The 24,880-nt window shown below is 40.8% G+C and overlaps 2 protein-coding genes across 3 annotated transcripts in view; one reads left to right on the top strand and one right to left on the bottom strand.

The window, feature by feature from the left end:
• The window catches only part of CENPP (centromere protein P), a 228,469-nt gene that overhangs the window by 144,692 nt on the left and 58,897 nt on the right, over window positions 1-24,880 (bottom strand). The window lies entirely within an intron of this gene.
• Window positions 2,883-24,307, top strand: OGN (osteoglycin). Its single transcript, XM_060610305.3, has 7 exons — window positions 2,883-3,045; window positions 3,952-4,199; window positions 6,338-6,431; window positions 16,843-17,001; window positions 19,402-19,604; window positions 21,566-21,661; window positions 22,456-24,307. The coding sequence occupies exons 2-7, from the start codon at window positions 4,026-4,028 to the stop codon at window positions 22,624-22,626; spliced, it is 897 nt and encodes a 298-aa protein (XP_060466288.1). The 5' UTR covers window positions 2,883-3,045; window positions 3,952-4,025; the 3' UTR covers window positions 22,627-24,307.

The following is a 24,880-nucleotide window of genomic DNA, read 5'->3' as shown; positions in this document are numbered from 1 at the left end:
TTTGTTTTGAAAGAGAGAGCATGCATAAGCAGGGGAGGGACACAGCAAGAGGGAGAGAATCCCAAGCTCCACACTGTCAGTGCAGAGCTTGATGTGGGGCTCGATCTCACGACGCTAGGATCATGACCCTGAGCTGAAATCAAGAGCCGGACACTTAGCCAACTGAGCCACCCGGATGCTCCTTAGAGAACTACTTTTATAGAGAACCGGAATGGGCAATGAAAACACTGGCCATCTAAATCAGCAGGGGCGGGGGGGGGGGGGGGGACCATGCAGAAATATGAAGGGCTGGCTTCCTCTGAAGAGGAAGGTGCTTGTTTTTTCTTCCCCAAGTCGCCTCTGCTTTATCCCCCCCATCACGAGACCAGGGCTGCAACTACAAGGTCTGGAAGCAGGGATGATTCCTAACTGAGAAACTGTAACCCTGTGTTTAACCTTTATGTCAGAATTCTTAGGGGCCTGATGGGGCAGGATATGCTTCACCCCATCTGCAAAATCAGGGCTAAGGGTGAATGCAGCCTATTGCCTGGTGATAAAGATAAACTGCTAGTTCTGCATCCTTTTGACCTGACCTTATCTGAACAGAAGGGGACTGAGGGGGACAAGCTTGTGATCCGGATCAGCGCAGTGGCTGAACCTAATATCCCTTCCAAAGGTGCAAAAGTTTGGGTGTAAGAGCGAAAAAGAAAAGGCAGTAAGGAAACGAATAAATGGGTCCTGTAATGAGGGAAATCCAATATTACACTGATACCTCGAGAGAGGCTCAGAGCAAGAGAAATGGTCTGAGCTCGATTACACCAGAAGGGGTGAAGCCTGACATTGCTGAGGTCACTCCTGCTTTTGGAACCTGACCAGATCACACAGAAGCCTGCAAACCTGACTGGCCTTGCCCTGGGAGACAGCTGCATACGATGTAAGGATAGAATGAACAGCTATCAATGACTGTAGAGATTCCAGTAGTTCAGCATCTTTTAACTGTTAGCGTTCTTGTGAGGAGGGGGATCCACGTTCAAGGACCATAGGATGGACTACCGTACTGTGATACATAAGAAATAGATACTTGGTCATTCAAAGGGACAACGTCTTGAGACAACACTGGTTGTCATGACTGACGGGGGTGGGGCTGGAGGGATGTTACTCTAGCGGGCAGAGGGCAGGGATGCTGCAAAATGCCCCACAATGCAAAGGACAGCTCGCAACACAAAGAACTATCTAGTCCAAGATTTCTGTTTTTTTTTTAAATTTATTTGAAAGGCAGAAAGAGAGAGTGCCCAGGCACACACTCCACTAGGGGAGGAGCAGAGAGAGAGAATTCCAAGAAGGCCTGATCCTGTGAACCTTGATATCATGACCTAAGCTGAAATCAAGAGTCAGATGCTTAACCGACTGAGCCACCCAGACACCCCTACTCCAAGATTTCAACAGTGCTGAGGCCAAAAAACTCTGTGGAAACTAGATTCTAGTCCAAGAGATAAAGAAACTGAGGCCCAAAGAAGTTAACTCCTTCAAGATCAGTGCCAACAGGGGAGATCCTTCTTGGGAGAACTGGACTCTCATGGGTCTGAGTGCACCTGTGTACTTCTGGTAGAAAAGTGGTGCTCAGCACGCTCACTCAATGGATGGGGGCCAAAGGAATTGCCACCAGTGCTAACTTTCCAAGGAGAGAGGCCGTAATTCACGAAACACAAATATCACGCTGTGTATGTCACTAGTAAAATACCCAGTCTCTAAGGTTCTCTAAATCTGACATTTAATATCTATCTTGTTCACTTTTCAACAAACTTACCACACAATGCAAAAACAGATCAATATTTGCTGTTTCATTATCAGATATTTGCAAAGGCTCCAAAATTGTTACAGTATCCTTAAAGCCATAAAATTGATCATTTGTATCAACCGAAACCAGAGAAGATCACAACTAAATGTAAAGTAATTCACATTCAAATAAAATCATGAGCATTCAAGTCTTAGTTTGTCCAAGCTTCAATCTGAAAGACTCTAAAGGCAATTTTGAATAGAAAAGAGAACAAATTGGTATTCTTTTATTTTCTATTTTTAATAAAATATTTATCCATATCCACATTTATTGAATTTGTTGTTTACTTTTTTAATGTTTATTTATTTTTGAGAGGGGAGAGGGGCAGAGAGAGAGGGGGACAGAGGATCTGAAGCGGGCTCCGGGCTGACAGAAGAAAGCCTGATGTGGAGCTCAAACCCATGAACTGTGAGATCATGACCTGAGCCAAAGTGGGACACTTAACCGACTGAGACACCCAGATGCCCCAAATTTATACTTTAGAGGAGAAAGAAGTGTTAGCTTGATTGCTAAAAGCACCAGAAAGTGATAAAAATGAAAGTGAATCTTTAAAGATGTTCATACAATTATCTAAAATACCATTTGGACTTTTAAAAATCAAATTTATTATTAAGACCACTTTTACAGTTTCCTAAATTTAGCAAACAAAAGTATCTTTTACCACCAAACTCCAAATTACAAATCAAATTTATTTTTTAAAAACTCTCACACTTGGATTTGTGTTATATGGAATTTGTGTTATATGGATGATTAAACTTGAAGATAATTTATGCTAAAACTAATTTTTTGCATTGGAAATTTCTTGGCTGTGTCCTAACTGTGATACTAGAACAGTATTTTTACCCCTCACAAAATTAAGAGCACAGACTTTAGTTTGGTGTTTTATTTCACTGAGAACGCAGATGTTTTATCTCCTCGAAAAGCATTAAAATAAAAAGCATGACTTTCAAACTATGTCCTCGCATAAACGATATTCAGGAAACCTTAGCGTTTCTCACATGAGGTAATGTAGAAGCAGACGGCGCTGCAGACCCATGAGCACAGCTGGGGAGCCCTCACGCTGCATGGCCCGGGGAGGGTCTCCATGCAGACGAACTGCACTCAGAGCGGCCGGTCACGAAACTATGCAGCAGTCTGAAACTGATCCACCACCTTCCTCCTTGGGGCTAATACACAGGCATGAGCTTCCACTGACGAAAACCACAAAAACCTTCAAAAAAGCTACAACGGTAGGCTCTTCTTTCATGTATCATTTTAAATATCGTTTAAGATGTGATTCTCAGTCTTCATAAATGAAAGGCCACCTCTGATTTTTTATTTTTCAGTTACCTCGAACAACTGTTATCACTGCGTCACTTTGACATCCTGCAGGTGCTGCAAAGTCACAAAACCAGGCTTTTTGGCCACTGATTTTTGACAAACTGGCATCCACAATGCAGCGCCAGCAATTCTGGGGGATTCTGTCTGAAATGTGCATCATTGACGAACCTAAGAGATTCCTCCCCATCTCCTTCCCCCAAATCCTTGATTACAGTTCTCTATTTCTTCTAGTCTGCAATAGTATTTTTGTGTTTTTCGTAGTTTAAATTTAAAAACAATGTTATTAAATAAAAAGAGTATCTATGAAAACTGCAAAACTAAAAAAATCAAAAACATTTTCATATATCCTTTATCACCTAAAAGTGTCAATAACTACTTTTCATGTTAAACTTAAAGTTTAAGTTCCAAAACTCTTGGAACTTATAGAAACTCATACCATTACAAATCAAGAGTTCTTATAAAATAGCAAAGTTGAAATATGATATTTTTAACTCACATGAGGCAGGATCATGAGTCTTAACTATTTATACTACAGGTATCCTAAGATTTCCGCTGCTTACAAGGACCTTGTTTACAGCATCTAACTATTAAGAAACTGAAATTACCAACATTACTTGGGTTTTGACAGAAAAAGAAATAAAACCACTTTCTGAGACTATTTTTAAGAATGTCACTGATACATAGAAACTTTCAGCATCTAATTAAAGATCACTAAGGGTTAAATACTTGTTCTCTGGCCCCTACTGCGTACACCCTGCCAAAAAGTCCTCTAAGCTTTTAAATATTGCTTCGAAGGTCTGCGTTTTTACTTCCAGGGAAAAAGAGAGCATTGTCCCGCAGTCAGCAGGCCACCAGCTCATGAACTCCCGGCACCTGGACTTCTGCTAGCATGACGATGCTGCAGTCTGTGCTTCTCCTGCTCCTGTCCGTGCCTCTGATAAAGCTGGCACCACCAGCTCAGCAGGACCCACGCATCACCTATCACTATGGGACAGATCATTCTGAAGAAACCTTGTTTAGTCAAGATTCTGAGGATAAATATCTGGACAGAAAAAATATTAAGGTACTTTATTTCTACTCTAAATTTAACTTCTGAAACAGTCACCCATTTAGATGCATGTTTTTGTTTTTTTTTTTTTTTAATGTGTCTGAAAAGGGGAAAGAAAAAGCACTTGTAATGACTGAAAGTAATTCAAAAAACTGTCTCCAGGATTATACTTTGGGGAGGTATGCATGCCTCCCAAATTAATAAAAAAGAATCTATGGTAACCAAACAGTATCTATAGCAACCAAAACAAAATTTAAGGAAAACTAAACTTTAAGATGATCTCTTACTGGTTGAGGATTTCTAAGTAATGTTATAAAACGCCCTATATGTGCATATTATATTGCCTCCAAATAAAATAGGAGAAATTGTGTATTAGGAAAAGCAATCTTGGATTACCAGCTTAAGATTTATTAATTTAGGAAGAAGTGGTTCATGGAATTACATACTTATTTTGGGGTCTATAGCATTTCACTTACATATGCCAACTATGTAAGTTACCAAAAAATGAAAAACTCCTTAAGGTGGGGCTTAATTTTTAATCAGTTTCAACGACTCAGACTCTTATCAATTTGTATCAAGTGACTGTAAATTGTCCTTGAGTTAATTTAATACAGGGATGACTTCATATCACATCTTTCGTACTCCACTTGCACAGGCTGAGTGATTACTCGCGGTTTTCTTGGCACGCAGAAATGAACGCTGGGTAAGGAAAAAGTTAATGCAGCACATAAGTATCTGGTCCTGCCTACGGTGTGTGCGTGTGCGTGTATGTGTCTCACATACACAGACAGAATGGAAAATGAAAAATGCAGCCAAATATATAACAATGTTGACTGCTTTTCTTCAGTGCACAATGACTAAATGTTAACACTGTAATTTCTTTCAACGGAGTTGGTTAATATGCTAAGTATTATTTTTGCCCAACATTAAGAGAAAAAAGATAGATATCACTAGTCATAGCTCCAGATTTTTAAAAAAGGCCTATCGTACCAATAAGCTATTGGCTCACATGGATGATTAGAATCTATCAATCAGTTAAAAAAAACCTTCAAAATTCCATGGTCCCTAAAAAGTAGCTAGTAAGTTCTTTGCTTCTTCTCTCTACATTGCTTTAGAGGTCTATGCTCTTAATACAAATATAGGGACTAAGGTAATTGTGGAGCAGAGTAGAATTCAACAGTACTTAAGTGAAGGGGCTGTTCCAACAGAACCCACTTGGGAGAATAAAGGAGTCAAGATGGACATGAAGGGTAACATGATTCTGGAGGGCACAGACTGGGGCCCCATGCAACCTATGTTAGTCTAATGGCAGAAAATGTTCTCTCCCAAGATAGGAAAGAGTGATACAGACCCCCAGAGCAAACAGTCTGGACTGGGGGTCCAAATGGGGTAGGCAGAGGAGAATAAAAGGGCTCCAAGTGCCAGGGTGTTGTTCAGGCACGAGGTAATGAAGGGTCACTTGCAGAAGAGGCCAAAAGCTTACTCTATGTCCAACACATGCGACGTGACTAGTGCCTCAATCCTGTTGAACATGGTAGAATCTGGTATCAGGAACTCAAATTAAGACAAGACCACACATGATCCCAGTGTCGTGGGATCCAGCCTTGCGTTGGGCTTCATGCTGAGCGTGGAGCCTGCTTAAGATTCTCTCCCTCTCTCCCTTTGCCCTTCTCTCCAGTTCTCTCTCTCTCAAATTAAAAAAAAAAAAAAAAGAAAGAAAGAAAGGAAGGAAGGAAGAAAAAGACAAGACCATAAAGAATAATTAAGAGACCTACCCTACATGAAGATGGTCTCATTTCAGGCTGCAACTCAGAAAAACTTTCATTCTGTGTTGGAGAGTTCCCTCCAGCTCCCATTTGGAATTTCAATATATTCAACATTTAGAAGGCAAAGGCACTGAGTTAGGGTTTTGGAGATTAAAAAAAAAATTAAAAAGACCTGGTTCTTTTACTCAAGGAGTTGACAGTCTGGAGTACAAACAAGGTGAACAAATATTTACCTTATAAGTTTAATGAACAATACACAAAATCTTACTGTAGCACAAAAGAAATGCCACTATGACCATGAGAAGGCAGGTGTTGCCTATGACTCTCAGTTTTGTAGTCAAAATCAGACTTTATCACACCTGATAACAAATTTTTATTTTCAAATAGGAAAAAGAAACTGTGATATTACCCGATGAAAAAAGTGTTCAGTTACAAAAAGATGAGAGTGTAACACCACCATCCCCCAAAAAAGAAAGTGACGGTAAGTATGCATACCATGTCATCTTGTGTCTCACAAAGAACAGTCATAAATAGGTTATTATGGAACTTTATTCCTTAGAGTAGTAAAAAATGGCCTTAGGATACAGTAAATTCAAACAGCGGAGTTTTATCTCCAGTGATAACGTCAGCTGGTATGTTGGGAGTGCACATCATTTGCCATCCCACATTTTGTTTTTTTTGTTTTGTTTTTTTTTTCAACATATGAAATTTATTGTCAAATTGGTTTCTGTACAACACCCGGTGCTCATCCCAAAAGGTGCCTTCCTCAATACCCATCACCCACCCTCCCCTCCTTCCCACCCCCCATCAACCCTCAGTTTGTTCTCAGTTTTTAAGAGTCTCCTATGCTTTGGCTCTCTCCCACTCTAACCTCTTTTTTTTTTTTCCTTCCCCTCCCCCATGGGTTTCTGTTAAGTTTCTCAGGATCCACATAAGAGTGAAACCATATGGTATCTATCTTTCTCTGTATGGCTTATTTCACTTAGCATCACACTCTCCAGTTCCATCCACGTTGCTACAAAGGGCCATATTTCATTCTTTCTCATTGCCACGTAGTACTCCATTGTGTATATAAACCACAATTTCCTTATCCATTCATCAGTTGATGGACATTTAGGCTCTTTCCATAATTTGGCTATTGTTGAGAGTGCTGCTATAAACATTGGGGTACAAGTGTCCCTATGCATCAGTACTCCTGTATCCCTTGGCCATCCCACATTTTGAATGACAAACATGGAACAGGAACATTCAAGAATAACCAAAGTACAAGTTTAGCCTCTACAGAGTGTGCTTCTGTCTATATAAAATCCCTTCAAGGAACAGTTATTTAACATCAACTATTTACAAATACTATGTACAGCCTGGGGGTAAGGGAAATAAAATATAATTCTTAACTTCAAGAAACTCACAGAAGACATAAAGATGGCTTATACATGAATAATTGTAATATACATTTTAATTAAAACAACAGAAAATGTATAAAACAACACAGTCCTCCTCAATAACTCCTATCTATTTGGTTTATTTTTGTTCTATCATGGAACAGCATTTCACAGGACAACATGAAATAAAATCACACACTAATTAGTAAGACATCCCTTGCCCTTGGATAGGATGACTCAGCATCGTAAAGATGTCAGCTCTTCCTAAATTTGTAACAATAAACTGCTTTAAAGAGCTGGTAAGGAGGATTCTCAAGTTCATGTAGAAAAATCAAACCTGCATGGAATCAGGTTTCAGGGAATCACTGAAAAATGGCAGGTATCTGCAGAAACCAGACATACTACATTAGAATATACTTCAATGTCTCTACACTTAAATACGTGTGATACTGGTATGTGAATAGCATACAAAATTCAGAAAAACAGAAACACATGTAGAAACTTAATATATAACAAATAAGGCATCTTAAATCACTTCTGAAGCAAAGATGGTATTTTTAAAGATTTTATTTTTAATCTCTACCCATCATGGGGCTCAAACTTACAACCCTGAGAACAAGAGTCACACGTTCCACCGACTGAGCCAGCCGGGAGCCCTACAGATGGTATTTTTTAAAAATGGTGTTGAACCCTGAACGTAATATCACACTGTATGTTAACTGACTGGAATTTAAATAAAAACTTAAAAAAACTTTAAAAAGAAATAAAATACGCTGTTGGACAACTGAATAGTCAATGGAAAAGGGATACTGTTAGATCCACACTTTTCACAGAAAAATAAACCCCTCCAAATAAATTAGGGTCAAAACGTAAAAAGTGAAATGATGTAAATACTAGAAGATAAACTGTGTGTGCGATGTCTCATAATCCAGAGAAAATAATAGAAAAGATCAATAAATTTGATCCCATGAAATGAAACTTTTCCATGGGAAACAGCATCATAAATGAAGTCAAGCACAACTGAAAAATGAGAAAAATAGAAAAAAAAGTTAATATCTCTAATTTATAAAGAACATATAAAAAGCCAGGAAAAAGAAAATGGCAAAAAATCCATTGGTAAAACCAGAAGATGAATAGGCAATTCACAAAGTGATATAAAAATGGCCCTTAAACATATGAGAAGACGTTCAATCTCACACATACAGAAATGTAAGTTTAAATTATATTGAGACACAAAGATTTTTAACCTATCTGATGGACAAAAATTAAAACTGTGACATTAAACCAATATAATCCATTGGCAAGGCCTTGGGGTATCAGAGACCCTCATACACTGCTGGCAGAAATACAAGTAAGTACCATGCTTTTGGACAGGAATTTGGCAATATCTAACAAGGCCGGTATGCACTTACTTTGTGACGTAGCAATCAACTTCTAGGAATTCACCCTAAAGATACACCTCCATGAGGGAGAAAATACATATGCAAACATCACTGGAACACTGCTTGCAAACACAAAACCCTGGCAACAATCTAACTGCCCAAACACTGAAGGGAGGTTGAATAATGTACGGCAAGTCCACGCAAGGGCATACTATGCAGTTGTAAAAATAAACAAGGAAGATCTCTATGAACTAACATGAAGTGATTTCCAGAATATATTATACGAGAAAACCCAAAGTGCAAAGGAGTAGCTACAGTATGCTGCCTTTCATCCAAGAAAGAAAGAGACACAAGAAAATATACATGCATCAGCTCACTTGTGTGAAACGACATTCAAGAAAGGTAATTTAATCGTGGCAACTAGTTACCCACAGGTTACACACGGGACCAGGGGTGGCAAGGAGGGAGAGATGGACGTTGGTGGGGTGGGGGAACGGGAGTGTGGAACTTCTTTAAGTATACACTTTCTCTGTAGATTTGGGTTTTCTTTTTTTTTGGTAAGATTTTATTTATTTACTTAAGTTTGTGTGTGTGTGTGTGTGTGTGTGTGTGTGAGAGAGAGAGAGAGAGAGAGAGAGAGAGAGCGAGCGCACAAGTGGGAGAGGGACAGAGAGAGAGAGACAGAGGGAGACACAGAATCCAAAGCAGGCTCCAGGTTCTGAGCTATCAGCACAGAACCCGATGCGGGGCTCAAAACCACAGACTGTGAGATCATGACCTGAGCCGGAGTCAGACGCTCAACCAACTGAGCCACCCAGGCGCCCCTGTAGATTTGGCTTTGAACAAGGTTATCGTTCACATAGGTAAACAATTACATTTATAAATAAAATATACAAGGATAAGATAAAAAAAAAAACTGGCACACAAATAGAAACAATTTCAGGGGCGCCTGGGTGGCTCAGTCGGTTAAGCGGCCGACTTCGGCTCAGGTCATGATCTCGCGGTCTGTGAGTTCGAGCCCCGCGTCGGGCTCTGTGCTGACAGCTCAGAGCCTGGAGCCTGTTTCAGATTCTGTGTCTCCCTCTCTCTGACCCTCCCCCGTTCATGCTCTGTCTCTCTCTGTCTCAAAAATAAATAAACGTTAAAAAAAAAAATGTTTAAAAAAACGAATAGAAACAATTTCATTTCAAATGAGTAACACACTAAAGTGAAAAGAAAAATTAACCCAAGTAACCCTTAAACACACTGTTTTGACTATGAAACTCCAGGCTATAGACAAAACAGAATGGATAAACATTGACATTCCAGCAAGCAGGTTTCTTTTCCACGGCGATGCAGGTGCACAGCGATGAAACCCCTTAATGTGAGGCCTAGCACTGAGTGAGGTATATACGCTGGATAACGAGAGCCAGGTTTCTCGGTCAGAGAAGGTGCTACAGACGTGGTGGGGGAAGCCCAGAGTGAACACTGTGGAGCTGGACTGGAAGCAAGAGATCGGCACCAACTCGTGGTCTGAATGCAGATACAGAAATAGGTACAGGCACGCCTTGTTCTGCTGCGCCTCACTTCATTGCGCTCCACAGATGCTGCATTTTTCACAAATGGAAGGTTTACGGCAACCGTGTGTGGAACAAGTCTTTTGGCACCATTTTTCCAAACTTGTTCATCATTATTATATTTGTTTCAGTGATCTGTGATCTTTGATGTCACCATGCTAAGCTGAGGCACCCCGAGCCAAGCCATATAAGATGGTGAACTTAACTGATAAACTTAAACTGATAACTTATAAACTGTTGTGTTCTGGCTGCTCACCTGTCCCCCCCTGCATCTCTGTCCCCTTCCTCAGGCCTCCCCATTCCCTGAGACACAACAGTACTGACATTAGGCCCACTCAGAACCCCACAATGGCCCCCAAGCGCTCAAGCGAAAGGAGGAGTCACGCGTCTCTCGCGTTCAATCACAAGCTAGGAAAGATTAAGCTTCGTAAGGAAGACAGGGCGAAACCCAAGACAGGCTGAAATCTAGGCCACTTGTGCCAAACAGGTAGCCAAGCTGTGAAGGCAAAGGAAGAGTCCTTGAAGGACACTGCACGCATGCGCCGCTCCAGTGGACACACGGGTGATAAGCAGGGGAAACAGCCTGACTGCTGATATGGAAGAAGTCTGGCTGGTCTGGATGGGAGATCAAAGCGGCCACGACGTTCCCTTCAGCCAAGGCCTCGCCCAGAGCAAGGCCCAGACTCTTCGATCCGGCGAAGGCTGAGGAGGTAAGGAAGGAGCAGAAGAGGTAGGAGCTAGCAGAGGTTGGTTCAGGAGGTTTGGGGAAAGAAGCTCTCTCTGTGACGCCCAAGTGCAAGGTGAGGCAGCACGTGCTGACGCAGAAGCTGCCGGAATTATCCAGAAGATCTGGCCGAGAGGACTCAGGAAGGTGCTCACACTAAACAGCAGACTCTCCATGCAGATGAAAGAGGCTTCTGCTGGAAGAAGATGCCACCTAGGATTTTCATGGCTGGAGAGGAGAAGTCAGTGCCTGGCTTCAAAGCCTCCAGGGACAGGCGGACTCTGCTCAGGAGCGGATGCAGCTGGTGACTTGAGGTGGAAGCCAGGTGGAAGCTCACTGGCCATTCTGAAAATCCTAAGCCCGTAGCAATCACGCAAAATCTCCTCCGCCCGTGCTCTTAACTTGGAACAACAAAGCCTGGAGGACAGCAGATCTGTCCACAACACGGTTGACCGAGTGGCTCAAGTCCACTGTTGAGACCTGCTGCTCAGGAGAAAAGATTCCTTCCAAAAGATTACTGCTCAAAGACATTGCACCTGGTCACCCAAGAGCTCTGATGGAGACGAGCAATGAGATTACTGTTGCTTTCATGCCTGCTGCAACACCACCACCATTCTGCAGCCCATGGACCGAGGGGTAATTCTGACCTCCAAGTCTCATTAGTTAAGAGACACTTTTCGTGAGCTCATAGCTGCCACACACACTGATTGCTCTGATGGATCTGGGCAGAGTAAACTGAAAACATCCTGGGAAGGAGTCACCATCCTAGATGCCATGAAGAACATTGGGGATTCATGGGAAGAGGTCACGATTCAACATGAACAGGAGTTGGGAAGAAGCTGGTTCCAGCCCCAGGGAGGACTTTGAGGGGTTCAGGACTCCAGGGGAGGAAGTCACTGCAGACGTGTGGAAACAGGAGAACCGGAAGCAGAAGGGGGGCCTGAAGACGGCAGGGAGCTGGGCCAAGCTCCCTGGGAGCTGGATAAAACTCCAACGGATGGGGACTTGCTTCCCGTGGATGAACAAAGAAAGTGGTTTCCTGAGACGGAGTGTGCTCCTGGTGACGATGCTGTGAAGAGTGTCAAAATGACAACACAGAATTGAGAATATCACACGAACTTAGCTGACAGAGCAGCGGACAGGGTGTGACAGGATAGACTCTGGTTTTGAAAGAAGTTCTGTGTGTAAAATGCTACCAAACAGCATCACGTGCTACAGAGAAATTGTTCTTGAGAGAAGAGTCAGTCAACGTGGGAAACGTCACAGTTGTCTTATTTTCAGAAATGGCCACAGCTGCCACCACCTTGTAGGGTCAGCAGCCATCAACATCAAGCAAGACCCTCCACCAGCAAAAAAATCGTGGCTCGCTGAAAGCTGAGATGATGGTTAGCATTTCTTAACAGTAGAGTGTTTTTTTTAATGTTTATTTATTTTTTGAGAGAGGAGAGAGCGAGCAGAGGAGGGGCAGAGAGAGGGGGACAGACGATCCAAAGTGGGCTCTGTGCTTGACAGCAGACAGGCCGATGCAGAACTCGAACTCACAAACCAGGAGATCATGACCTGAGCCGAAGTCAGACGCTTAACTGACTGAGACACCCAGGCTCCCCAACAATAGAGCATCTCTAATTAAGGTATGAACACTGTGTCGTTAGATATACTACTACTGCACCCTTCACAGACCACAGTATGGTGTAAACACAACGTTTATAGGCACCAGGAAACCAAAAGTTCATCTGACTTGTTTATTGCAATATTCACTTTACTGCAGTGGAACCAAATGTACAATCTCTCTGAGGTTTGCCTGTATACACGTTTGTCTCTATGTGAGAGTATATGTGTATATATGCACATGAGGTGTGTGGGTGTATGTGTGTATTTATCTATGTCCATATGTAAGAATGTACGTATATGTCTATGCCACATATCCCACATATACCTGTGTATATATGTATATTAAATACGGAGAAACAGACAAATACACATACATGTATTTCCCATCCCTCCTTGTGGAAAGAGCCTAGAAGCAATGAGATGCTAGCAGCAATGAGCACATCAACATTCAAATCTTGGTTTCTAAATATCAGTCTCCACAAAAAGAAACCAATACTCCTTGAAGAAATAACTGATATCAGGCTTGGGGCAGGGAAAAGGCAAGACTGCTCTGAGACATCTTATTATGCCAAAAAATAAGAGAGTTCTTAAAGAGTAATGGGGATATTTAACATTTTAATCAATCAAAATTATTTTTCAAAATGTAGGTATAAATTTGTAAGTGACATACAAGACCTGCACACTGAAATCGAGACAACTATGCTGAGAGAAATTAAAGACAACCTAAAAATATGGATATATTATGTTCAAGGACCAGAAAACTCAGTATCATTAAGATGTCAATTTTTCACAAATTTATTTATAGGATTTAACTCAATCCCAATTAAATTTTTACCAGTCTTTTTGAAATTAAGAGGCTGACTCTGAAATTTATGTGGAAATGCAAAGAGCTTACAATAGTCATAACAATGTTGAAGAATACAGTTGGAGGATTTACACCACCTGATATGAAAACTTACTATAATGCTCCAGGAAGCAAGTCATTGTGGCATTAGCATAACAATAAGCAAGTAAACAAGCTAAGTTGGTTGAGCTTCAGACCCTTGATTTCCAGCGGTCAGATCATTCCAGAGGTCATGCTCTCTGGCTCCATGCTCAGCGTGGAGTCTGCTTAAGATTCTCTTTCTCTCCCTCTCTCTCTCTCTCTTCCCCTCCCTCCCTCCCTCCCCCCTCCTCGTGTGTGCTCTCTTTCTCTAAAGATAAACATACATATATGGACAAAAATGAAAACAAAAACAAAAAACAAGTAAATCAGCAAAACAGAATACAGTCCAGGAATACATTTACACAATAGGGTCAACTTTTGTTTGTTTGTTTTTTACAATGGTGTCAATGAAATTCAATGGGGAAAGGATATCATTTCAAAAAATGGTACTGAAAAACTTGAGAGCTGTAAGTTAAAAAGATGAACTTTCCTGACACCATATATAAAAATTAACTCAAAATGGACCTCAAACCTAAACATCAAGAGCTAAGACTATACAACCTTCAAAAGAAAACCTAGGATAAGATAGTGGTTGGCAAAGATTTCTTAAATATAGGACAAATAGCACAAACCATAAAGGAATCAACTATTCTTCATGAAAATAAAAAATATTTGCTATTCAAAAGACAATGATAAGAAAACAAAAAGACAAGCCACATAAAGGAAAACATTTGCTAAACATAAATCTGAGAAACAACTTGTATTTACAATATAAACTCTTATAATTCAGTGACAATAATACAAAATCACCATTTAGGGGCGCCTGGGTGGCTCAGTTGGTTGAGCAACCGACTTCGGCTCAGGTCATGATCTCACGGTTTGTGAGTTTGAGCCCCGCATCAGGCTCTGTGCTGACAGCTCAGAGCCTGGAGCCTGCTTTGGATTCTGTGTCTCCCTCTCTCTCTGCCCCTCCCCCACTCATCCTCTGTCTCTCTCTGTCTCAGAAATAAATAAACATTAAAAAAAAAAAAAAAAAAAAAAGACAAAATCACCATTTAAAAATAGGTAAATGAGTGGCTCAGTTGTTTGAGCATCCAACTTTGGCTCAGGCTCATGGGTTCGAGCCCCACATCTGGCTCTCTACTGTCAGGTCAGAGCCTGGAGCGTGCTTCAGATCCTCTATGCTCCTCTCTGCCCCTCCCCCACTCATGTGCTCTCTGTCTCAAAAATAATAAATATTAAAAAAAAAAAAAGGGAGCAAATGGGGGGGGCTCCTGGTTGGCTCAGTCGGTTAAGCAACTGACTTTGGCTCATGGTCTCGTGGTTTGGGTCATGGTCTCGTGGTTCATGGGTCTAAGCCCTGCATCAGGTTCTGTGCTGACAGCTCAGAGCCTGGAGCCCGTTTCAGATTCTGTGTCTCCCTCTCTCTGCCCCTCCCTGCTCATGCTCTGTCGCTCTCAAAAATAGATGAACATTGAAAAAAAATTTAAAATAGGCAAATGATATGAACACTCTACCACAAAAATATGTGGATGGTAAATAAGTTTATAAAAAATTGCTCAGCACATCAGTCATTAGGAAAATATAAATTAAAACACAAGATACCACAACATGCCTTACGTGAAAAGTCTAATAGTACCGAACGCACACGAGGATGTGGAGTAACTAGAATCCTTCTGCGCTGAAGGGACTATAAAATGGCATAACCTTTAAGGAAAACAGTGTGGGACCTTCTTCAAAAGCTACACACCTATAAGATGGCCCAGCCATTCTGCTGTTAGGTATTTACTAAAGAGAAACGCAAGTATCACAACCACAAAAATTCTACATAAATGTTCACAGCAGCTTTCTAAGAAATAGTCAAAAACTAAAAACCCAAATGCCCATAAGGAAGGACTATATAAGCTGCATGTATTAATACAATGAAATACTATTCGGTAATAAAGAGGAATGAATTGCTGATATGCAGAGAGGAAGAAGCTCGATGAGAGGATATACTGCTTCGTTCTCTTGGAAATGTCAACTGCTGTGAACGGACAGAAAGCAGACCAGAGTGGTTGCTGGGAGGGACGGATTACAAAGAGCATGACAACACTCTGGGGTGATGACTACGTCAATTACTTCAATTGCAATAATGGTTTCGTGGGTATATACATAATGCTGAAAACATAAATTACACAGGTGAAATATGTGTAATTTATTAAGTGTCACTTAAATAGAACACAGGTGCGACAGAAAAAAAAAGCTTAAAAGAGTTCACACTGGCTGATCTGTGACGATTTGATGATCAAAATAAATATGATGGTAACTTATTATGACCCATGGGATAAGGAATTCATAAGTTCATACTCAACTGATAAAACTAAATAAATATGAAGGGAATGTTCCATGCTGCACCAGCTGTCAACTAACGTAGAAAGAATGAAGGAATTAGAAAATCATAATTTGAAACTATCCTAGTAACAAACAATTCAGGTAAGAACCATCAATAGATAAAATTACTGGGTGGCAGTTTGGTGACAGACCAGATGTTTAGCAGCTCCAAGTATTTTCTCAGAAGATACTCCCGAATGGCAGACCAAACAGAGCATCATCAAGGAATGGGACAAGCAGACAGCACATGCATCCCAATGCCCAGCACGGCAGAGCCAACACCATTTCCATCGTATTCCTATCAAAAATTAGGAACCTCAGACAAACCCTAATTGAAAGACATTCTACAAAATAAATGCCCCCCAAAATAAAATGTTTTTAAAATTCAAAAATTTTAAAGTTATGAACAACAAAGACTAAGGCATTGTTCCAGGCTGAAGAAGATAAGGAGGTATGATGAGGATATACAGTGGGGTCCCTGCTGTTTCCGTGACACTCTCATGTCCAAGTGCATAGTCTGCTTACTTACCTGGTAGTTTATAAGCTCCTTAGCTACGGTCATCCATCTGCAATGTGTCTGTGCCAAACCAAGTGATGAATCAAGCTTATGTTTGTTTACCTTATGTTCTGCTTTATGAACATTAAGTATTCAAATCAGAAAATGTAAATCAATTCAGCAATTAAATGTTCAGTGCTAAAATGATAGAGAATAAAAAACATATGGGGTTACAGGATCTAAAATAAGATCCTGGTCAGTTATCAGGTACAATACAGGTCACTGGCTAACACAACCATGATACCTTCCTGCTATCACCTTTAATTCTGTAAAATATTTTTTCAGATTAGTGAGAAAACTCATGATAGCAATAATTTTACCACTAGAGGACAAATGTTTTTAAATTACAGTTTATATTTTTGTGATTTTGTTTCCCGACTTAGAAATGCCCACGTGCCTGTTGTGTGTGTGTTTAAGCGGCTCTGTGTACTGTGAGGAGGTTGACATTGATGCCGTACCACCCTTGCCGAAGGAGTCAGCCTATCTTTACGCACGATTCAACAAGATCAAAAAGTTGACGGCAAAAGATTTTGCAGATATCCGTAAGTTAACTTTACATAAAATAACTCACGCTAACTCATGTTAGTGCTAGCCTCATAAAACACAAGCGTCTCGGCACCTGTGGCTGTCACATCTAGGGTAGTCACCGCTGGAGTGTTTAAGTATCCACCACACTTTACAAACAGCCACAGGCTTGTTGGTGGCTCCTCTCCACTCCATTCAAAGGTCCCCATCACCTTTCTTTACTGGTGCCTTTCATGTCGATGTTGACAGCCCATCAAACATATAGGCGACGACGCCTTCTTAGCCGTAGGACTCTGAGATCCGTTTGCCTCGGTCCATCAGGAGCACCAGTATGACCAATGTGTTTCTCCAACCTGAATGCCTTCTTCACAATGCTGCCACCACAATAAAAGCAGAAAGTCTCCTTTTCCTTGCTTTAACTCAAGGTTCTTAAACCTGGCTGAATACTAAACCCATGTGGGGAAATATTGTAAAAAACAATGGTACCAGGCCCTAGTCTTCAGAGACTTCAACTGAGGTCTGGGGAGAGGCCCAGGTGTCATCATGAAATACCACCCAACATCTCAGATGGTTCTCATGTGGAACTAATGCATTTCACTCCTTCCCAGGATGCTTCTGGCATCCCGTCAAACCGCACAACAGCTTGCCTCCAGGGCACTGCTATGAGCACAGCACAACCCTCCACTTCTCTGGTGCCAAGTCCCTGAAGAAGATCCCACCAAACATGCACACTGGCCCCACTACACATTTATGAGATTAACCGGAACAGCATTCATGCTGCAGCTGGTGGCTCCCAAATGACCCTAGTACAGTTGTTCCTCATCACTGCTGGACTCCACACCTACACACTCACCTATGCGGTCACATGCATTTGTGACCCCAAAATCAGTACATGAAACACTCCCACAGTCATTTGCAGACACGTACACAGTGGCAGAACACTGGTTACCTAGCCGCAGCTGAACAGGGTGACCTCTGCCATTTTGTTTCAGCTCTTACACTGTGAGGTGTCCTGTTCAGTCTACTTAGGGCCACATTTTCTACATTTTTGTGCTTTTTGCTATTTAAAATGCTCCCCAAGTGCAGTGCCTAAGAGCCGTCCAGTGTTCCCAAGTTGCCTCACAGGAAAAACACTGCGTAGGTAATCTTCATTCAAGTGTGACCCACAGAACTGAGGCTGTGAGTTCAATGTTAACATATCAGCAATACACACTAACTGCAATGCTCTTAAAAAGAAACACACAGGGGGCACCTGGGAGGCTCAGTTGGCTAAGCATCCAACTTCAGCTCAGGTCATGATCTCGTGGTTCATGAGTTCGGGCCCCACGTCGGGCTCTGTGCTGACAGCTCAGAGACTGAATCCTGCCTCAGATTCTGTGTCTCCCTCTCTCTCTGCCCCTCTCATACTCATACTCTCTCTCTCTCTAAAATAAATGAAAAAAACATTAAAAAAAAAAAGAAACATAAAATTTTGTACTAATCGGTTGACAGAAATGTGTGACCAGAGGCTCAAAGGAGCCTAACCCTTTATAGTCCCTGGGAGCAAGGGTCCATATTCACTAATTCAGTGTCTGCAGTGACTACCTCAAATATGGAATGAGAAGCAAGGTTTCCTCAGCATCCCAGACAAATAAAAGTCACACACACACACACACACGCACTGAATTTCTCTCTCAGTCTGCATCACTTTAACAAATTCGGGAACACTTCTGTTTGTTGTTGTTAAGCAATAAGGCATAGAGAGATTAAGAATATATCTACAATCACAATGCGACATTCTGCGGAAAAGTCCAAAACAATACCTACAATGATTCTACTCAATCAAATGTAATGCTTCTGGCGCCTGTGCGGCTCAGTTGTTGAGCATCTGACTACGGCTGAGGTCATGATCTCATGGTTCGTGAGCTCAAGCCCCGCACCGGGTGAGCTCCACTCTTCTCTCCCTCCCTCTTTCTCTCTGCCTCTTGTGGGATATTCTTTCTTTCTCTCTCTCTCTCTCTCTCTCTCTCTCTCTCTCTGCCCCTCACTCAATTGCGCCCTCTCTCTCTCAAAAAAAAAAAAAAAAAAAAAAAAAGTCATGCTTAGTTCCCATGATTTGCAACCACAGTTTGTTTCGAACCACCTCAGCATTCTGGGGATTCAAACACTGACGGATGGAAGGACTCCATTAACTGTAAGTTCCCTTCCAACCCTGAGACTCCAGGGCTCAAGAGAGAAAGGCCATCGGTGTCAAGCACAGAGGGATGCTCACTATTCATTCAACAAAATTTACTGACCTACTCGTTACAGACACTATTAGATACTAAAAATAAAAGGTGTTTGAATGACCTGATACACCAGTGCTTCTTCTTCAGTCCACATAAATGAGACTTTAACTTTATATTTTTTGTATATTTTCTGTATATTTTTCCTTCAAGCTAACTTAAGAAGACTTGATTTCACGGGAAATTTGATTGAAGATATAGAAGACGGTACTTTTTCAAAACTTTCTCTGTTAGAAGAACTTACGCTAGCTGAAAATCAACTACTGAAACTTCCAGTTCTTCCTCCCAAGCTTACTTTATTTAATGCAAAATACAACAAAATCAAGAGTAGAGGAATCAAAGCAAATACATTCAAAGTAAGTTTTGTATACTGTGACCACACACAGTATCAGTTTTATACAACCAATGGTAATATGATAGAGAAACTCTGGTCTAAAATTTTGTTTTATATTTTAAAACTGTTTTTACAAGTGCCAGAAAATACAGTTCCAAAAGTAAATGCTCAATTTTACTTCTACCACTTAAAAGTATTAGCCCATAAAATTCTGTAGGTAGCCCTTCTTTTGAATTCCACAACGGCACCTAGTACAAAATTCTATATACAGTACAAATTAAATACACTTCTTCATTTAGTAACTCAAGAAAACCTATGTACAGGAAAAAGGGAAGGTGATCTACTCTGATTTACATAGCCAGGTTGTGTCCAAATGCACAGTCTACGGCGAAATTACCGCCTCAGCTGAGACCTGCACAGGTGATATACTCATTCCCAGTCCTGGAAGAAGCCCCAGATAAACAGATGATTGGGCTGCTACTGGCAGTAGACCTCATTCATAAGTAAAGTTTGTGGCTTCTAATGATAACATCTAATAGAAACACTATGAAATATTATCAAGTTTATAACAATCGCACAAAGGTACAATTAGTCCACACGTACAATCTGTCAGAAAATGTAAAAATATTCCATTTTCCTTTTCTTCCTGTTTACACTTAAGGAATCCCTTTTCAGTTGTAAGGGACACTGTGAAGGCACATCACAGTTCCTCAGAAGTTAAGGGATTATTAGGAGACTTTTCAAAACAGGACTCACTTTAAAAATAAAAAACCTTTACAATTTGAAGATACAGTAATTTCAGCTGGTAAGCCTTTGACTGACATATTAAAGACCTACAGGAGCTGATCAACGCTTCACAGACGGAGTGTTTGAGTGCTCTGAACTTTACACATGCTTTCCATCTTGAAGCCCTATTATAAAATGATACACAGTAATGGTCTACTGATCATGAAGAGTAACTCAATACAGACCAGTAGGGGAAAGTCATACGTTGCTAAATATTTAATAAATTGCCCTGGAAACATCTCACTACCAAGCGCGTCTCTTAGGAGCACAGGGACAAAGCATTCTATTGGGCACCATTTTACTGCATTTCACAGACACTGCACTCTTTACGAACTGAAGGTTTGGGCTGACTCCGCAGTGAGCAAGTCCAGTGGTGCCCCTTTGCTAACAGAGTTTGCTCACTGTGTCTCCAGGTCACATTTTGCTAATTCTTGCAATATTTTAAACTTTTTCATTATTATTACATTTGTCACGGTGATCTGTCATTAGGGATTACAACTCCCTGAAACGTCAGATGATGGCTAGCCTTTTTAGCAATAAATTATTTTTAACTAAGGTATGCACATTGATTTTTAGACATAACCTACTATATCATAGTGTAAACATAACTTCATATGCGATGGGAAACCAAGAAATACACTGGGCTCACTTCATTGCAATATTCGCTTTATTGTGGTGGTTCCTCCGGAACCGAACCCACGTTATGCCCAAGATATGCCTATATCCATTTTGCTAGAAACTGGTGGAGGTGAAATGAGAAGTTCTAAAGGTTCAAGAGAGGTTATGGCAACACCAGGATCCAAGCTCAATCCTGCATAGGAAATGACCTTACTAGCTGTTCACGAGACAAGTCAAATGGCCCCAGCAGCCAGCATGAGGTCTGAGGCTGGGAGCGGCTGGGTACTCAGTGGTTAGATGAGTGGAGAGAAATGTGGGGGTGCAGCAGGACTTTATCACCCTTCATAAAGGCCCAAAATACACTACTTGGGAAACAAAACAAACCCTTAAAACCAAATAACTACCAAAGCAGCAATTGATAGTACTGATTACCAGGACCTATGTACACATGTGTACACATATGTGTATATGCATGCACACGTGCACACATGTAGACGCATGTGCATATATCATAGTTTGAATCCTGTGAAAATGTACTGACCTCAGTGATGATCAAGCAGAAGTAACTTCTCCTTACAGAAACTGAACAACCTCTCCTTCCTGTACTTGGACCACAACGCCCTGGAATCTGTGCCTCTTAATTTACCAGAAAGTCTACGTGTAATTCATCTTCAGGTAGGACTGCTCCTTTCATAATATCTGATGATGTGAATGTAAATTACTATTAGTCAATGTTATGACTCATTAGGAAGCTCATTTATCCACATGTAAATTATGCCCATCAAATATTACTACCTCGGTGGCCTGAGAGCCCCACCCCACCCGGCCCAGAGAGGCCCAGAGCCCCCGAGCCCCCAGAGGACCCGCAACCGAGGTGTGAGGTCTGCCCTTAGAGTGGGCTCTGTTGCCAGGCGTGCACGTGGCATCTCCTAGTTAATGTGACACATGGATCCGAGGCATCCGCGGGTGGGGGGGCGCTACGACCTCTGCTTGGTGTCTCTTTGTCCAACAGCAGTGGACACTGTCCAGTTGATCTCATGTTGAGGTAACAGAAGAGTGAAGAGGAACTGAGAGGAACTAAAATTGGTCTTCCAGCATCACAGCATTTCCCATTTGTCCTGTTTCTTTCTGTAAAGGGACATTTAAGGACACGGTGCCCATTCCGAGTTGACACTCAAAAGCAGGAGAGTCTTTCCAGCCAGTATAATCTTATTTATGCTTAGAGCTTTCTGCTACATGGATGTTACCGTAAGAGCAAGCAATCTGTCTTCCAAAGCAACACTGCAGACTTAAACTGCGGGGGTGAGGGGACTCAGATTGCACAGAGGGTTTTATTACCCTGAGGATACACAGGATGTACAGTATTTTAAAAACCACTTTTTAGATAGAATATTCTGTAAGATCCCATCACATAGAATACAAAAGGTAGATTTCAAATTTCTGAACAATTTTTCCCTTTTATTTTCTAGTTTAACAACATAACTTCAATCACAGATGATACATTCTGCAAGGCTAACGACACCCGTTACATTCGGGACCGCATTGAAGAGATACGCCTGGAGGGAAACCCCATCATCCTGGGAAAGCATCCCAACAGTTTTATCTGCTTGAAAAGATTGCCTGTAGGGTCATACTTTTAACCATTATCAATGCAGCATATAAGCTAAAGTACACACATGCATATAATCTGTCTCAACAGTGCCTAAAGCATAAATATTTAATATTAACTTTGTGTCCCATGATGAAGGAATTTTATGTTTTAAACAAAGATGTTCACAAATCTTACACACAACAAGCAAAATGTAAAACTGAATCCTGAAGTTCAAAACAAAGTCATGTGAAAATATTTAAGCAGCATTACAAAATCCTCATAGTTTATACCATGGTGCCATTTAAAAGGTATGTTTTTATATAAACACCCCAATTTAAGAAGCACTATTTCCATTACTAATGACATGAAAGGGTAAGTCCAAAAAACTTCCAACTGCTGATCTTTCCGGACCTTTACTTGATCCCTAAAGCACTTAAGGATGATGTTCCAAAAACTTTGAAAGCTAAGTGTTTCCAGGGATCTCCCGTTTTTCTGTTATGATTCACACATTTTTCATTATGAAGCAGGAACTTGTTTTCTTTCTATTAAAGCAGTTATTATATGTTTACTTAGCCTGAGAAATAGTGAACAGTCTCATACCTAGGCAAAACTTTCCAAATAAAGCGTAATTTCACTCTCCGATAAAGACCTAACAGAGTAATGTCCAAAGTTATTCTGCTTTGTGGTCACACAGTTAAAGGCTTTAGCAAAACAGCACACATTTTTCCTTTCTCTAAATATTAAAATTCTAAGTCTACCATAAAACATTTTAAGGAGTCAAGCAGAACAAAATCAAGTATGCTCATAAAAAACCTGAACGTTCATCCCATATCTCAGAAAGTTCTCCATTGTAAAGACTTTCAAATACGATAAATATGGAAAAATATTTTCTTTTTACCACCATAGGGATGAGAATCTCATCAATAAATCTGTCCAAATGTAAGACATGAAAACAGTCAATTTAGTGGTGTTACTGAACACTACCTCTCCCCCACCCCCCAACCCATACGCATCATACTCATGCCAACTGCCTATCCATTCACAGGAAAGCTTCTGAGCAACATTTCCTACAGACCCATGATTAACTGGTCATTGAACAGTGTAAGTCCACCTTCGATCTAATAGTGATAACTTATGAGGAAACAATGCTGCCAGATTAAAGATCCTAAAATAACCTTCCTCTTGCCCAAAACCCACTCAGAAGTCTTAGCCTCCTTATCACATTGGGGTTACATCCAAAATTATCAGTGCTTTAGACACACGAGTCCGAACTGTGCATATGAAAATTTCCAATATTGTTTCCAACATAAATAATACATTAGAATCAAGTTGGTCTCTGTACACCAATCCCAGAACAGTTATTCATATTTTAAAGCATTTGCTTCTGTTTTTCCCTACACAGAATGAGCTCCAGTTTTTCCATTTTTCCCCCATTTGTCAAGGTTGACCCCAAGATAAGCTTTTCTCATTGAAACATCTATGATCTCTCAAGGCCACAATTAGTCCTATACCACTTACTAACTCATTTGCTGATTTCATTTTGATAATTGGTAATCATAACTATATACTGCTTTCTCATTATTTTGTGTGCATGCCTCATTTCTCTGTGACTGAAAGCTCACAGAATACATCCAATATTCCCTTTATACCTTGAAGTGCTTACTATAATATTGAGCACATCTGGATTGAATATACAATGAAAAGTACAAAATAAAATTCATTTAAACAGAGAGCTCTCTTTCATTTGGAAAAATAGAATCTTAAACTATCACAGTCTTGAATAAATCAATGGAAATAAATTATAACTTTATCTAGATAAAAATAAACTGGATAAAGGACAGCTGAGTGTTGGGGATACCAGGAAAAGCCATCAGAGGAGACTTCTCTCATGTTTCCAGACGTAGCCCTATATTCTTTACCTAACTAAACTCACAGAGGAAAAAACACCTTAACTCAAATTTTAGAGAATTCAAGAATTCTGTGGTGTCCACAAAATAATTAGGAAAGAGCACTAGTAACAGGTCTAAATTACAGAATTATCTTTAATTTTTTTTTAATGTTTATTTTTGACAGAGAGACACAGTGTGAGCAGGGGAGGAGCAGAGAGAGAGGAAGACACAGAATCTGAAGCAGGGTCTAGGCTCTGAGCTGTCAGCAGAAAGCTTGACGCTGGGCTTGAACTCCAGAGCCGTGAGATCATGACCTGAGCCAAAGTTGGACATTCAACCAACTAAGCCACCCAGAAGCCCCAGAATTATCTTTAAAGGACAATTTCAGTGCCACCTTGCTGGCTCAGTCGATTA

The sequence above is a fragment of the Panthera onca genome, chromosome D4 (genome assembly GCF_046562875.1).
Source record: "Panthera onca isolate mPanOnc1 chromosome D4, mPanOnc1 haplotype 2, whole genome shotgun sequence".
In the NCBI taxonomy this organism is placed as follows: domain Eukaryota; kingdom Metazoa; phylum Chordata; class Mammalia; order Carnivora; family Felidae; genus Panthera; species Panthera onca.
This window is presented reverse-complemented; position numbering and strand designations above follow the sequence as displayed.